Source organism: Myotis brandtii, unplaced genomic scaffold, assembly GCF_000412655.1.
Source record: "Myotis brandtii unplaced genomic scaffold, ASM41265v1 scaffold253, whole genome shotgun sequence".
Lineage (NCBI taxonomy): Eukaryota > Metazoa > Chordata > Mammalia > Chiroptera > Vespertilionidae > Myotis > Myotis brandtii.
The window spans coordinates 2,020,272-2,037,357 of record NW_005359590.1 but is presented as its reverse complement, the minus strand read 5'-3'; the positions used below and the strand labels follow the sequence as shown (position 1 = coordinate 2,037,357).

At 43.6% G+C, this 17,086-nt stretch overlaps 1 protein-coding gene across 8 annotated transcripts in view; it reads right to left on the bottom strand.

The window, feature by feature from the left end:
• The window catches only part of NIN (ninein (GSK3B interacting protein)), a 92,605-nt gene that overhangs the window by 43,030 nt on the left and 32,489 nt on the right, over positions 1-17,086 (bottom strand). For all 8 annotated transcript variants that reach the window (XM_005867892.2, XM_014541004.1, XM_005867893.2 and 5 more), the window contains 4 exons: positions 7,029-7,068; positions 5,188-5,378; positions 871-1,017; positions 16-183 (listed from right to left, as the gene is read on the bottom strand). In XM_005867892.2, the coding sequence (XP_005867954.1) occupies positions 16-183; positions 871-1,017; positions 5,188-5,378; positions 7,029-7,068 (546 nt within the window). The remainder of the gene's footprint in view (positions 1-15; positions 184-870; positions 1,018-5,187; positions 5,379-7,028; positions 7,069-17,086) is intronic.

Here is a 17,086-nt window from a genome sequence, read left to right as displayed (position 1 = left end):
CTTTTGCTGCCACACCTTCAGGATCTCCTGGCTGTTCTCAATGCCCTCTTCCTGCCAGGTGTCAAGTATTCTCTCCACTGGTGCGTAGCCCATCCCATCATCCAGGCAGGAGAAGACCCGAAAGCCAGTGGTACTCGTCATCACCAATGGGGTTGTAGTACGTCGTCCACTCTCATCAAAAGACTGGAGGAAGAAAGAGACTTGAGCAAGCTCAGGCATTTCAACAAGGTGTCGGTGAGGACCAAAACTGGTCAGTCCTGACAAGGAGCAGAAGGTATGTTTCTCTAATTTACACAAGGGGCGGGGCGAGTCATGCAGCCCCTTTGATCTCCGTTTCCCAAGTGAGCCTAGAATGCAAAGCTTATCAAAAACAAGGAACTCTGGCAGAGGGTTCCTTGCTTTAGATGAGATGTGTCTCTACTTAGCACCAGGTTTTTTCTTCAGTTAATATTAAGGGGCATAACTAGTGGTCTTCCCACTCTATAATTTATGGTCATTTCGCAAACCTAATTTTTCCTTCTCAATGGCTTATTCTTTCTTTCTTATTCTTCTTTTGCCTCTCTTTCTCCTTAGTATTCTTGTTCAAATAACTGATTAAGTCATTAAAAATTATTCACATGGGTTTAACTTCTACTTATAAAGAAACCAATTCTGCCTGGCCAGTGTGGCTCAGTGGTTGAGTGTTGACCAGGAAGTCACGGTTCGATTCCCAGTCAGGTTACATGCCCAGGTTGCGGGCTTGATCCCCAATAGGAGGCGTGCAGGAGGCAGCCAATCAATGATTCTCTCACTCCCTCTCCCTTCCTCTCTGAAATCAATAAAAATATATATCAAAAAGAAAAAAGAAATCACTTCCCATTTATTTCTTACCTGCATGGAGAGATGCCTTTTCAACTGTCTATATGGAGTAGATGCTGACGGTGTAAGGGATTTCCCATTTTTGAACAAGCCGTAGAAAAAATCTTCTACACTCATTGTACCATCAGGATCAAGATTATGGAAGACTTCCTCAAGCATCTAGAAAAAGGTGACCAAATGTTTTAAACATTTCACTCAAAATAACACAAGGCCCAAACTACACTGTTGGCCAATAGAAATTGGCACCAATGTTGATCCCAGGACTCCAGAAATATAACATGCTCCTTTATTCTAGTTTCACTAAATTTACTTTCCTTTCTAGTACTATATCCTTCTACCTCACACAAACTAAACAAAAGTCCATTTCAACATCTTCATAATCTTTACACAAGTTAGCAATTACTGTTTTCTCTTTTCCTCACACTTTTAGAGCAGGTAACCTTTTTTTCTTTCTTTTTTTTTTTTAATTTCAGAGAGGAAGGAAGAGGGAGAGAGGGATAGAAACATCAATGAGAGAGAATCATTAATTGGCTGCCTCCTGCACACCCCCCACTGGGGATTGAGCCTGCAACCTGGGCATGTGCCAGACCCAGAATCAAACCATGACCTCCTGGTTCATAGGTTGACACTCAACCACTGAGCAATGGTAGCCAAATGAGCAGGTAATCTTTAAAGTTACTACACATCATTCTCACAAATTAAAAAAATTACTTAAAAATATAGCTTCCTAGTAATGTAATAGTAAAAGTTAGTTGGACATTGAGTCATTGTACTGTGGTTACTCTAGATAATATTGTACGTATATTAAATTTTTGATACTGGCATGTTGGAATTTGGTCTGGGGCAGATAGCAATGACCTAAAAACTTAGATCTGAAACCCATGACTTGGGATTTAGAATGTTATTTGGAACGGTACTGCGTGTTTTGTGTTTTTATTTGTTTTATGCTTTAGCATGGGAGAAACGAAGATTGGAGAAGAGGATTTTGTGGGTGTGCAAGGATTCTAGGAGGTGTAAAGAGAAGGGAATTTTCCTGGCCCTCTTGCAACCTCTGACAGTAATCAAGTGGTCCTCATCATATAATGGGGGCAGAGGACACTGGACTACAGTCTCTCGACAGGCTTGCCTAGGAGATGGTTTGTTTCCCAGCTCAACAGAGGAAAGGAAAGGATAATAAAGCAGATGAATCGCTGAAACACAAAACAGGGAGGGAGGTAAAGACCTCTTTCTCCTCCTGGCAGTTGGATTCCTCTTTTCTATAGGAACATGCCTCCAAGGAATAAAACAGAGGTCACGGGAGGATCTTGTTAAGTGTGGTCTCCGATATAGTTAATGTGGGGGTGGGGCCTGAGATTCTGCAATTCTAACAAGCTCTCAGGCGATGCCCACGTTGCTAAGTAATAAACAGAATAAACATCAAATTCACTCTTATTGCATTAGAGCCTACAATTAATTGGGTCCACTCTAACAAAGGCCTCTTTGTAACACGTCCTTAAATTTTCAATATTCATTTCCTAAGTCTGGACTATAACTAGGATTCCTGTCATCTCAGAATTGTTGATTTTATTTTTCATGTAATTGCTTGAGGCATTTCTTTCATGTCAAATGCTTTTTTTTCCCCCAATTCCTATCCAATAGGAAACATCTGTCCCTGTTTCTATTTATATCCACTTCCTCTGGAGAGGACTCTAAAACAAGAAAACCATTCTTAAGAGTGGAAATCTTTGGCAGAAGCAATAGCTCCAAATAGAGAATTGTGTTATGAAACTCAAAGGTATTTGGGTCAAGATTCTATGTTTGCTAAGATCCCTTAGCTTCTCAATCCCCTTCTTATAACCAAAAATACACTTTCTTAGAGGACTAGGCCTTCCGGACCATCAAACCAGAAGTCACAGTAAAATCCGGCTGCGGTTAACTGCAGTTGACAAGCATGTTGTGGCTCTAACCTTAGACCCACACTGCTTAACCTTGTGACCTTGGCCAAATCCATGCATAGCTTCCAGATTGCCTAAACACCCACCACCAGATCCATTCCAAGTGCGCCCTGCCAGTTACTGTGCATGGGGCAGTGGGCAAATGGTGAATCAAAAGGGTGAGGATTCAGAAGAGGGTGGACAAGCAGTGTTGGGCTGAAAAGAATACAAGTCAACTGAGCAACTGGGGCACCCCCTGCAGCCTGTGCAGGAGCCAAACCTAGACCCCTGAGGACATTCTTACTCCCCAGGCTACACCAGCCAGATCTTTGGATGGCTGATGATCAACTGACGGCTGTCTCTGTGTCATTCCTTCTTCGCCGACTCCGTCCACACCTTTGGGGACCCCTGGACCTGCTGGGGTTGGACCCCAGCAATTTCCCAATGTGTAAGTTGCAAAATAATGCACTAGAACAGGGACCATGAACCCCAAATACCCACAGAGATCAGAAGGTGATATATGAGGCAGAGTGGTCCTGAGACGTTAGAAAGTAGTGCCCTTTAAAGTAGTGAACTGTACCCACGAGGGCATGCCCTGCCCAAAGGCCCTAGGCACTTCCTGCTGCCAGCAAATGGAGCCAAATCTAACCTTTAAAAAAACTTCCTGATTTAAAAAAGGGCAGCAAAAAAGTTCAATTTCTAAACATTGCGCAGGCCAAGTAAAACAGCCTCTGGGCCATGTTCGGCCTCTAGGGCGACGGTTTGCCATCCCTGCCCTATCGATGTCCTTGCTTCTGGAAGGCAGAGGCCAAGTTCCAGCCATAAGCCAGCGCCTCAGTCCCTCCTCATGGTAACAGCAAGCGCAGTGATCTCACTCTGTATCCATGAAATGAGGAATAACTAAACCTAAAATTGCTTTCAGTTGTAAAATTCTAGGATTCCAAATCGTATGTTGATGAGATCATCTTGAACTCTCAGCTCCTCTGTGGTAAGTACAAGCTATACTCAAATATGCAATCCTTTCCTCAGCCTCCAATGAGAAGGAAATAATGAAATGGGCAGCTTCTTGCACTAGGTTCTGGAAACTCCACCACAAAAGATGCAACTGCCCGCAAGTGGCTGCAGTTTATTCCAAGAGTTGTTCTTAGATAAACAATCCATGCTTGTGCAATTATTTCTTGGCAAAAACAACCTAAGGTTGTACATACTGCACTGGTTTATAATTTAGGAGGATGCATTTCATTTTATGACTCAACAGCCACCACTGAAAAATAAATCATTGAAAAGGTAGTCAAACAGCATGTAATGGTCACATACACAAGGAAGAAGGGAAAAAATACTCCGCAAGCCAGGCTGCTTGGAAGCTTTGATGATAAAATCTTTTTATGGTTTAGGAAATGCTACTTATCCCTGAGCAAACGGACAGCAAGACTTCAAATATTAATATAATCAAATATTCCCAAAGCTACAACTGAGCCCTAACCTCTCTAAGTCCCTCCAACCCTTATTTCCAGCTCTTTGAAAGACATATCTTGGAATTATTTATATTCTTATGTTTCAAAACTATTCCTGTGCCCAGTCCTGCCTGTTCTCTTCTTAAATGTTCAGAAAATGCAAAGCCCACAATTTTACTAAACAAGAGTTTTGGGCGCTCCTTCAAACTCTCCTGTGTATCTTCAAAACCACCAAACTACCCTTTTCCATTTCTTCATGACTAGAATATTATCATGGCTCCTAGCTGGTCTCCTAACCAGGTGCTCTCTTTACTCCAATACGCCCACCGAAAGATGCCCAGACCACCCTCAGCAAGTCAGTTTTTCCTACATGTTAGTCTGCTGCAGCACCCAGGCTGGTATTGGGGTAGCTCCAAAAACCTAATCTCATCAGCCTGGCCTTCAAATTATTTCCCCAACTCAAATCTGCCTGCTTAATCCTTCCTCTGCACCTTCCCCACATTCACACCCATGAATGCCACGTCTACAAAGATAGGGTGTTCCCAAAAACGTAGACACACACTTCGAATAATTATAAAGGCAGTGTGTATTAAAATACATTTCATTTTCAAAATTGAGCTACCGGCTGTTAAAGTGTGTATACATTTTTTGGGGACACCCTGTATATCTGACATCATGGCTGTACTGAGCTAGTATCTGACTATAATATTATAGTATGGAGTAAAGTGAGGGGTACAGAGTATGGGCTCAGTTAAGTGTCAGCTATTGTCTGTTTTTCTTTTCTACAACACAGCATGAGCTCCTCAAGGACAGAATCTTTGTGGCTGACTTCCCAGAAAAAAAGAGAAGGAAGTCTCCGTAACATACTGCAGGAAGACAAAACATGGCTGTTCCCAGCCTGGGGCCAGCTGAGCTTTTATCGTGATTACTATTCACGAATAAATATGTGATGCCTGGCTCACCTCTCCATCGACATTCTGCAAACCATACTGCTCACAGATGGAGACCAGCTTCTTTCGGTTCAGGTGACCATCACGGGTAATCCCCAAATCTTCACAAACCTCCTGCAGTTTTTCTTCTATCCAGTCTTGGGGAGGGGCAGACCCACTTTGGGAGGCATTCAAATCATCTGGGTTCCAAAATCTTAGCTGGCCTGAAATAAAAGCATACATTGTGTTGTCTCCAAGGGGATTACAAAGGAAGAGACCTATCCTCAAAGAAAAAAAAATGTGCTTTTTTGAAAGTAAAAATGATAAAAAAAGACTATGAATGCTGATTCCATTTTGATTTAATTCTGAAGTTCAAATGCAATGGAACCACTGGTTCTCGGGCTGCCCCTAGGGCAATCAGGCATTTTTTTATTTTGTTCACTGGCAGTCATACCCGTGGAAGAAGTATCTCTCGTGCAGCCATGCCTAGGGTCTAGTCCTGTATCAGTACATCGGAAAACATGTATAGCCTCAGGCTTTGGTGACAGCGGGAGAGAAGGCTGGGTGAGAGGCATTCCACTGAGCTTTATCCACCCTGCCTCAACTAGGGCTCCATTATCATCTTCATGATCTCCACTCTCGTCTGGTCTAAGGACTAGAAAGTCTAGTCTGGCACTGCTTTTACTGAGAAGAAAATAATGTCGTGATAAATATCATTAAAAAATCATGTCTCGATTAGTTTGTTCCAAAATCTTTACACCTATGAATATTCTGACCGGCAAAACAGTCCAACTCCAAAAAATAAAAGGTTGTGAGCTGCAAGTTATGAATTATCTATATATTAAGGATAACTTCTATGTAAAGACTTAAGGATAAAACTACTTATTTAAATATCACAATTTATTTTCTATTAAAAGTTCTCACTTCTAGTTACATTTTCAACTCACCCATTTATCTTAGAGAGTCTTTAAAGTCATTACTTAAACATGAGATAATCACTGGCACAATTTTGTGTGCCTGGAAGAACTTGGAGAGTTAAGAAGAGCATTTAGTGTTATTTATCGAAGAGATTAAGCCCATTACTGCTGTATGTTTCCAGGCTGGAGACCTAGAGAACACGCTGTAATTGCACTGAAGTACAGATAACCTGCCTGCCAGGGCGGGCTGTGCAGCCAGCTGAGGTTCTGTCAGCTGGGCCACAGTGCCATCTGCTGGCCAGAAGATCAACATGTTTTGATTTTTTTAAAAATTGAATTTATTGGGGTGACATTGTGCTTAATAAAACCATACATGTTTCAAGTGATGTTTCTTTTTTTTTAAAAATATATTTTATTGATTTTTTACAGAGAGGAAGGGAGAGAGATAGAGAGTTAGAAACATCGATGAGAGAGAAACATCGATCAGCTGCCTCCTGCACATCTCCCACTGGGGATGTGCCCGCAACCCAGGTACATGCCCTTGACCGGAATCGAGCCTGGGACCTTTCAGTCCGCAGGCCGACGCTCTATCCACTGAGCCAAACCGGTTTCGGCTCAAGTGATGTTTCTTAAATACATCTAAAACTTGTCGAGAGATAGGTCACTATTTAATTCGGGACTGTTCACAGATTAATTTCGAAGTCTATATAAGAGAGTAATTAACCGTAGTGAAATTCTACGTCTTAGTTCTCCTATCTTGCATGATGTTAAAAGTTAGTGTTTTAGAACTATAAGCTGTCAATTGGGAATGAATTTTCGTTGCTGCTGTTCTTAAGGTGACTTCTCAGCTGGCCTCCAGCATGCGAGGCTGTTAGAAGGCCAGGAGACGCAGGAAGGGGGGTGTGGAGAATGCCCGTGAACGGCACTGTCCTTCCCCGACACACACTCAGCTCCTACCTTCTGCTTCGTACTCCTCGCTGGGTTGCGTCTTCCAGTGCTAGAGAAGGCAAAAGAAGAAGATCAGTGCCCCTGACAGCATCATCTGCGTGAGTCACATGACCCAGGACCCCCTAGTGCAGTGATGGCGAACCTTTTGAGCTCGGCTTGTCAGCATTTTGAAAAACCCTAACTTAACTCTGGTGCCGTGTCACATATAGAAATTTTTTGATATTTGCAACCATAGTAAAACAAAGACTTATATTTTTGATATTTATTTTATATATTTAAATGCCATTTAACAAAGAAAAATCAACCAAAAAAATGAGTTCGCGTGTCACCTCTGACACACGTGTCATAGGTTCGCCATCACTGCCCTAGTGCTTTCTCCTCAACCAGCCTCCCAAGAAACAGCACACAGCCTTCTGCAGCGTTTCACCAAGGAACTGCCTTTCACAATTGCGAAGTCGCTTATTCCACAGCACAATCTGCCACAACCAGTAAAACCATGCCAGAGAAATATTCAGATCCCACCGACCAATGAGGGTTTGAACGCACGCATGGATGAATGTGTTCCTCAACAGATGTGTACTGGGTGCCAGGGATTTTGCTCCATCTTTGGAATACAACTATGAAGAGGATGAACATATTTCTTGCCTCGAGAAATTTACATGTTAATGCAGACATGCAGGCAAAACATAACAAAAACCAAAAAAATCAAACCAGGAAGTACAATACGGTAGTATATTAAGTGCTATGATGTGCAAGTTCAAGATGCTATGAGGGTACATGGGATCCTTCAGACTTGGGAGATCTGGGTAGACTTCCTAAAGAATCAATCATCTAAACTGAGACCTGAAGGATGAGCAGGAGACAGCCAAGTGAAAAGTAAGGAGCAGTTACTGTTTGCTGAAGCATGGAGGCAGGAATGAGCCTAGTCAGGAGACAGCCAAGTGAAAAGTAAGGAGCAGTTACTGGCAGGAATGAGCCTAGGGTGTTTGTGGCACAGTAAGAGGGTACAGATGCAACCCAAAAAAAGGTAGGCTAGAAAGGTCAAATATACATTGCCAGTAACTTACACTAAAAGCAGTGACATTTCTCTGCCCTGGGCCATTTTACCCCCTTAGCATATGCTATGTTACTACTACTGGGTCTTTTCCACGTCACAGCATAGAGTTGTGGTTTGTGTTGGTGCACAACTGCAACAACTGCACTTGGCCAAAGACACAAGTCAGAACCCCAATCCAAGCGTTGCTCCACTGGCCAACACGGCACAGGTCTGCTCCAACCAGGCCAACGAGTAGGTCCGCAGTGGCCTTGGCCTCAACAGTGAGCTGCCTAATCACTGCCTTTGGGAGGTTCTACAACCATCGCAGGAAAACTCACTGAGGGAAAAAAAGGTGCAACTCCCCCCGCTACCCCCACTTTCAAAACCTGGCTGCTGTCTCAGCAAAGAGCCAACTTTAGAAATGAAGCTGCTTTTGACATGTTACCAAGCCCACTCTCTGTGCTGGCTGATTTCTTAGGATCCTGAAATAAACTCAACAGGAAAAAGAGCCTCGTTACTCCTGTCTCCAGAGCTTGGATTGCTCACAGCAGGCAGTGTGCAACCTATGATTCTTAGATTACAGGTTGACTTTCAGTAGCGTGTTCAAGTTGATATGAGTAAGCACACCTACTTTGTTCCTCTCGACACTCAGTCCTCTCCTCTAACTGAAGGACAGCCATCCAACAGGGCGTCACAGTTCCATACTTTACTTAGAAACATACTGAAGATAACACCAATTCAGAGAGTTCCCCAAATTTTCCCCAAATTCTGAACTGAAACCACACACTGACAATGCTGAGATGGATTATTCCTGGCATACAGAAAAGACATCCAAAGGCAGTAACTCAAAATATGTAAGTCACGACAACTCATTCAGGTTACAACTGGAACTCACTGATACACATGGTATCGGTGGAAACTGAATTAGGGTGCAATGTGATTTTTGCTTGTTTGTTTGATTACAATTTTATCAGCCCACATTTCCACATAAAGACATCTCCAGCCTGGCGGATGTCCATGCATGGTGGGTGTGGGGAGGGAGCAGTGGAGTAAATAGTCCTCCATAGATTTTCCGATATTATTTTTGGGGGCAGAACTCAACTGTTTGTATATTAAAAGTTTTAAATCAATAAAGTCCTATTAATAAAAGCACCCTGCCTGTCTGTCCTTCCCTATTTATTTCCTCATCCAACAGAGCAAATAATTTACTTATTTACTAGAGGCGCTTTGCACGAAATTTGTACATGGGTAGGGTCCCGAGGCCTGGCCAGCAATTAGGGCCAATTTGGGCCTTCTGGCTGCCAGCCGGGCATTCTTTCATTCTGCGCCACCCCCTGGTGGTCAGCGCACATCATAGCAAGCAATCGGTCTCCTGGTTGAACTTCCACGGGGACAATTTGCATATTAGGCTTCTACATATATATTTATTTTTTCAGAGCAAATGATTTAAATTCTCATACTACTTGGGCACTCCAAATGGGAAAACTCATTCAGTATTGTAAGTTGGACACACCCAAAAATAAAATCCATTAAATCCACCTACAGCAAATAAAAACAGGTTCCTATGGTCTAAGAATCATTTGGTTAAAATAAAACCTAACAACTCACAAGCAGGGGATGGTTTTAAACAGCACAAACTGGCAGGAGAAATGGCAAAATGAATATCACCAGGTATGAGTAATAAAAGGAGCTCCACTGGGATACAGCTGGAAAAATGCAAACACACCTTCAAAAAACCCTTGGTAACAATTCCTAAAGCAACAAGGTGTGTATCTTGCTACATAAAAGTTTATTGTTTACCTTTGTTCACTTCTCAATGCATTTTAAAACAGCGAGCAATTAGTTCAGAGGAGCAAGGGGCTACACTATTCTGTCTCCAACATCTCCCGAGGCTATGGGACTGGGGGCCTGTATCTGATGCAATCAATCCCCAGGGTGGTTCTTCCCTGCACCTTCTTTCCCTGACTCTCACCCTAACTAATAAGAGATCGAGTGGTGGGGGTTACGGCATGGACGTAGGAGCTGGACTGCCAGGCTCTGAATCCTCGTTTACCTACCAGGTTGGGTTTGGGCAAGTCTCTTATCCTTTCACCTCAGTTTCCCATCTATAAAATGGGAACAAAGTAGGACATATTTCACAGAGCTGGGTAAATGCTTAGAATTGTTCCTGGCACATAATAAGCACTATATAAAGTCTTATTTTTATTGGACATGTGTTTATGTAATACATATTGAATGTATGTTTGCAAATTTTTTCATTACATTTAAACTTAAAGCATTAATTTGGGTGGCCCTGGGAAGGTATCATTATTAGTACTGATTTGTAAGAAAAATGCCAAGTCTCCAGTAAATATGCACAGAATACAAACAGACAATTTGCATAAGAGGCAACACAATTAAACAAATGCCAAAAGCAGCATTCTTAAGATAGCCTAACCCAGCGGCATCAGGTACAGCGCAACCTCCTAAACCCCAGGGAAAGGTTCATTTCCACAGCAATTAAAGAAGTAGAAATGAAACCCAAGGAATCATTTTGTTCCCATTGAATGAGAAAAGTAAGATGGGACTCCTATTACCATCAAGACCATAATTTAAAATAGGCCTGTTTATATGTTACTGGTAGCAGTGTAAATGGATATTACCCTTTTAGTAAAGCAAATGACTTAATGTATCAAAATCCATAAAAATATTCATACTCTTTGACTCAATAATTTCATATGGTAATAAAACCAAAAGAAGAATAAAAACATAGACATAAATATATACATTTAGCATTTTTTTTTTTGGTAAGAGCACAATATTGAAAACAATTTAAATATTCAACATTGGGGCATAAAAGTATAATGATCTATCATAACAGTCATTAAAAGAATAATCATAAAACCATGGAGGAGCATGGAAAAATGTCTTGTGAAATGTTACATGAAAGACCATAACAAAAATGCTATCTACACTATGATTACCGCTGGCAAAAATATTTATACAATTAGACAAAGACTGGAAGGAAATAGAGACAATGATACATTTGCTTGACGGACTATGAGAAACAATCTTATTTCCTTTACTGTTATAAATGTTGTTTATGCAACATAAATAGGTACAACTTCACTATTTCTTCAAATTCTCACTGAATTTCCTGTGACATGGGGGTGGGAGAAAAGGAAAGTCCTCTCCCGGTGGTATTTACAATGCAGTACCTGCGGTGTCCTCTAGCGCTGTGGCCCACGACGGAGAGAGACAGCGTGGTGGGAGGCCAGGTGCTGTTCAGGAGGGTAAACCCTGCTGGAACCAGTGCTGCCTCAGCTTACAGAGGCCTACCTTGGGGGCTGTGACCATGGCCATCCAAAAGAGGCATTCTTAAGCTAGCCTAACCCAATGGCCTAGGAACAGCAAAACTTCTAAACCGCAGGCAGCACCAGCAGCTTAAATGGCTTCACACCAACTCTTAGGGCCAGGGGTGGCAGTGTAAGGGATAACTTGTCTTAAAATCTCTAGGGGTGCCCTAGGGGTTTGGCTCAGTGGACAGAGCGTCGGTTTGTGGACTGAAGGGTCCCAGGTTCGATTCTGGTCAAGGGCATATACCTTGGTTGGGGGCACATCCCCATAGGGGGTGTGCCGGAGGCAGCTGATCGATGTTTCTAACTCTCTATCCCTCTCCCTTCCTCTCTGTAAAAAAATCAATAAAATGTATTAAAAACAATAAATAAAATAAAATCTCTAGGGGTAACAACTTTCCAAGCATCCCTCCCCTGGCCCTGTGTGAGAAACATAGGTCTAGCTAGGAGCAGCCCTGCTAGGGAGAAGCAAGCTTATGCTAATGGCTACATTTTCATTCCAAGACCACCTCAACTGGAGAGTTTGCCATCCTGATAAAGAGGGAGGTAAGCACATGGCGGCTGATCGTTTATTAAATTGCAATGGGGGGCTGCAGGGAGGAGGGGAGATTCAATTCATTCACAGCTCATTTATTTTCATTCTCACTGCCTGGGGCCAGCAGTTCCAATTAAAAAGCGGGGGAGGAGGGGGGGAGGCAGGTTAAAAGGTTGGGGGATTAGATCATTGGGCTACTGGAACAGCACCAATAAAAGGAGGCATCATTCCGGAACAAGGTCGTTTAATTGCTGATGGTTTACCCAGGCTGTGCCCAGGCTGTGCAAGCCTGGCAGGTGGCCTGAGACACAGCCCAGCCGGGGGCACTGGGAGGAAGATAATCACAAAAATCTCAGGAAAAATGGGGAGAACGGGGAGAGACAATTGCTGGGATGCGTTCCAGTACTAATTCACAGACAAAAAAAGGATTTTAGATTTCTTCCCTTAAAATTTCATGTAGCCCCTCACTAGAGAAAGAACAGATGTTAATACATTAAAAATAATAATTCTGAGGGATTTACTCCCAACTCCAGAGGCAAAACGGTGGCATGCGTGAGCACTAGGGGTTGCTGAGAGACTGTCCGCCTGGCTGGCCGTTCTGTGTGACCCCTCAGTACCTCACTTCATCGGCAAAGGGGGACACACAGCTAATGGGGACACGGCACTAGGAAATGTGAGCTCTTGTTATTATTGCAGCCAGAACAATGATGTGGTGAAGGGCTTGGACTCCAGAGCCAGACTCTTCCCCGAGTTCAGTTTCAGTTCAGTTCTACCAGGGGCTGGCTGAGCAACCCTGGGCAGGCTACCTAACGCCCAATGCGCCTCCGCTTCCTCATGGGTAAGTGAACAGCAATGCCTACCTACGAGGGTGTGCCAATATTTGGAGAGCACTTAAAACAGTGCCTGGTACAAATCAGTGCTAAGTGTCTGTTAAGTAAATAAATATTATAACGACCATTCCTACTACCTGGGTGTTCAAACTAGGGCCAGTGATGGCGAACCTTTTGAGCTCGGCGTGTTAGCATTTTGAAAAACCCTAACTTAACTCTGGTGCCGTGTCACATATAGAAATGTTTTGATATTTGCAACCATAGTAAAACAAAGACTTATATTTTTGATAATTATTTATTTAAATGCCATTTAACCAAGAAAAATCAACCAAAAAAATGAGTTCGCGTGTCACCTCTGACACGCGTGTCATAGGTTCGCCATCACTGGGCTAGGCCAAAGGCAGAGGACAGAAACAGCAGACAGACCCATGTCAGCTTTAAGAAGCAGCATAGAAGAGACCTGTAGAAATGACAGCTTTGAAAGTTTCGATGAAGCAATCGACTTTTGATTCAGCTTAGGAGCGGGGCCTCCCCAGGGCCCGCCCCATGTGGGACAGTGTCCCCTGGGTGGCCACAGCTGGCAGGGGCTGCTGGCGCTTCCACATTACCATGCCAAGCGAGCTGGCCCCCAGCCCCACTGAGAGCGGACAGAGGGGAGAGGGTCAGAGGTTGCCTGGCCCCAAAGGCAGCCCCAACCCCCTCAGGCAGACAAAGGGAGCCCCGCACGGCCTCATGGGCTGTGCACCTCATGTCACGCTGGCCATTGTGGCCGGCTCCCTGCAGCTGGATGAGGCCGCCCCGCACACACGGGCCGCGCAGGCGGCACTGCTTTCAGGAATGCTTTCTTCGGAGGGACACCTGCTTGGCCGGACTGCGGAGCAGATGGCCCGAGCCTCTTGGATCCCGGGCTTCCAGCACCGAGGCCAGGCCAGCATCTGCAGTCTGTGAGCCTGGCACGGCCCCTGCCCACAATAGCCCAGTCACAGCCCCCACCAACCATCTGCTCCAGGGCAGACCTTGTGCCCCGCAGAATGTCTGGCTAATTAAAGCGATTATGGGGGCACACACGGGCTATTCTTTCCCAGCAGAGGTTGCTGAGCTGATCTCCACAGCTTTGAGCAGGGTTCTTTTTTTGTTGTTTTGTTTTGGAAAGGGGAAAGCCCAGCAAGCCCAGAAAGAGGAGGAAGGAAATGTACTAGAATAACAAAGCTTCCCAAACAAACCGAGCTGTCGGGCCTATTTTACAAGAGTAGCTGAGCAAAGGGAGTCTCTGGGAAAATAAAACACACACAAAAATCGGTTTAGGAGGGTGCTTATGATTAAAACGGTAGGACTTTTAAAAACATGGCATCTATGGCATTTATGCCCTAACTATTTATAAATTCACACTGTGGGCCAGGTACCGGAAACTTAGTGTGGCAGCGGGACTGGCTACTACTTCCGCAGCCACACACTTCCTGGGACTTCGGTTCGCTCCCGCTGCCTCACCTGTGCAGGCAAAGTGGTCAGTGGAGACCCTGACAGCCCAGTTCCTCATCTCTGCTCAGAACCAGGGACCAGTAGCTCAGTGGCAGGGCTGTCACTTCCAGAATGCAAATCAGCGCCTTTATCTTTTAAAGCGAGGAAACGTCACAAGTCAGTGCTGAGGAGAGGGGCTCAATGTGCTATTTTTAGATGCACACATATTTAGATGCCAACGAGCCTTTGGTGCTGCCAGTGTGGGGACATGCTCAATGTAAAAGAGCTTTATTCTTAACGACTCTCCTACCAAAGCTGGAAACTGGTTTTGATTCACGGGATTTTAAAGTCCTTAAAGGAAAGGGTTTTTTGTGTGTTTTTTTTAAATACATCTGCTCATGGAATCTTGCACATCAGAGTTGTTCTTGACTGGTAGTGTGAATACTGCTTTGCCATTTGGAAAACCCTTAATGGTGTGTAATTGGAAAATGTTACTATTATCATTAAAGTCAACTTGTTGATTTTTGATTGGCTGTCTGTGTTAGTTAGAAAGTAACTATGAGAAACCGTTGCCCTGGAAGGCAGATGAGGTGGGGGCTGACTCCAGAGGAATTCCCTGTAGGGTCAAGTCAGGAAGACTTTCCAGAACAGCAAAGCTTGAAAGCCTCAACGCCCTGCTAGCGTTGTAGGGGCTTCTTTACGCCACTTTCAAGTGATCTACAATTGCATCTTGGATGGGTGTCTCATTTCTGGGAATAGCCAGATGATCTAATCAGACTTAAATATAAAGGGAAACACTGAAATTCCATTAATAAAAAATGTATCCTGGTGATGTCACATCGTTGGATGGAAATAAATGACAATAGTATTGAAACTGCTTACAGACTGTCAAAGTAAAAGACTAGACCAAAAATGGTATGGAATGTTAAGGCCCGGCTGGTGTTGCTCAGTGGATTAAGCATCATCCCATGGATCAAGAGGTCCCAGCTTCGATTCCTGGTCAGGGCACATGTCCTGGTCGTGGGCTTGATCCCCAATAGGGGACGTGCAGGAGGCAGTCGGTGGATGTGTCTCTCTCATTGGTGTGTTTCTCTCTCCCTCTCCCTTTCTCTCTATCTAAAAATCAATAAAAACATATTTTTAAAAAAACTGAAAGAGAACGTAAAAAAAATGTTAAGGAAGTAATGGGAAAACAGTTGCATTTCAACTACCAAAATCTATTAGCAGAACTTCTCTCAGGTATTAAGATGTTGGTTCCAGAATTAAATATTTACTCTATACAATGTAAATGAATAATTCATAAAGTTTAACTGCAAAGTTATGCATATATGAAAATGAACATAAGGGGAATATACGTCAGTTTCACATGTCTTAAGTTTGATTTTATGTAGAGTAGTAAAATCAGTTTAAAAAAAAAAAGTTTTTAAACCACCATTGTCTCCCATCCTCCTAACCCCACAGTCCCAACACAAAGACTTAATTTGCTTGTCCATTCTTGGGCAAATGAAGCAATTGGCTTTAACTTTTCTCCCAGGTCCTCACTTAAACTGCAGGGTTTTGGCTTACACTAGTATTGTCTACAGTTGAAAAAATAATTGTGTAAAGCCTCTTGCTCTTGATAAGAATCTTACTAGACCTGATTTATTCCTGTGGAGGAAAACAGTTAACAAGGTGTCCCCTGTTTTCAACCAGGGCAGAAAGCAAAGTGGCCCTGCCCCAATTGTATTAATTGAACAACCTTTCCTACCAGGGCTGAGTGATACAGAATAGAATTGAGGATTAGTTTTGTTTTGTCTGCCCCTTACCACCTACCCTTAGAAGAGGCATGAACATAAAACTCAAGGTCAGTTCAGTAGCCACTGCATATATGCATATAAAAGGGGGGGTGGGGGGACATATTCTTTAGAGCCTAAAAACTCACTCCTGTTTCTTAATGAAGTGAAGCAAGAATGATGACAACCAAAACCTTCTCACTAATCACACCTTACGTTGGCATCAAGAATGTGCCCTTTGTTCCTGTGGAATAATTCAGAATAGAATGTCCCATTGAATTGCCTCGAGTGAAAATGACCCCATGAAAAGAGAAAAAATCACCACTTTCCTTTCAATACCACCCAGAACGAGAGGTCAGACTCCCAAGGGATCCACCTGCCAGATAAATGCACTAAACTGGAAGGTGGAGGCCAGTTTCAGCCTGAGGTGGAACCTACCTGTCCCCTGTGAGTTGGTACATTTTGCTCCAGGGCTTCCAAATGAAGTTCTGTAACACACGTTTCAGTGCTGAAAATTTAGTAGATAACAGTGGTCTTTCTCTACGGAATGGATTTTAAGGCCTTGTAAACTACACTTGGTAGGGGAGGCATGCTTAGTAGCTAGGTTATATACTTCCTGTTTCAGCAGGAAAGAATCAAACTGCCTAAATAAAGCTGGGGGAGGGGCAGGGTAGGATGAAGATGATAAAATGTTCACAATTTGTTAGACAAATGTGAACTGAGAAAAAAGTGGCATATAATCAACAGCACCTCCTACCAAGATTTACTCTCGTATATCCTATTCAGAGTCAGGGCCACGTGGTGAGCATCTGTCACTCCAGATAATTACGCGGGTGCTCACCCACGGCTCTGGGTTCTCACCCACGGCTCTGGGTCACTACGGGGCACCACAAACAGCCAGGGGAGGAGTTCCAAGCCGCTGTAACTGAGGGAGCCTGGAGCTTCACATGGGACTCACATTGAAAATAAATGTATCCTATCTAATAAAAGAGAAACATGGTAATTAGCCGTACCTCTGCTACCCTTCCCATTGGCTAATCAGGGCGATATGCAAATTAACTGCCAGCCAAGATGGCGGCCGGCAGCCAGGCAGCTTGAAGC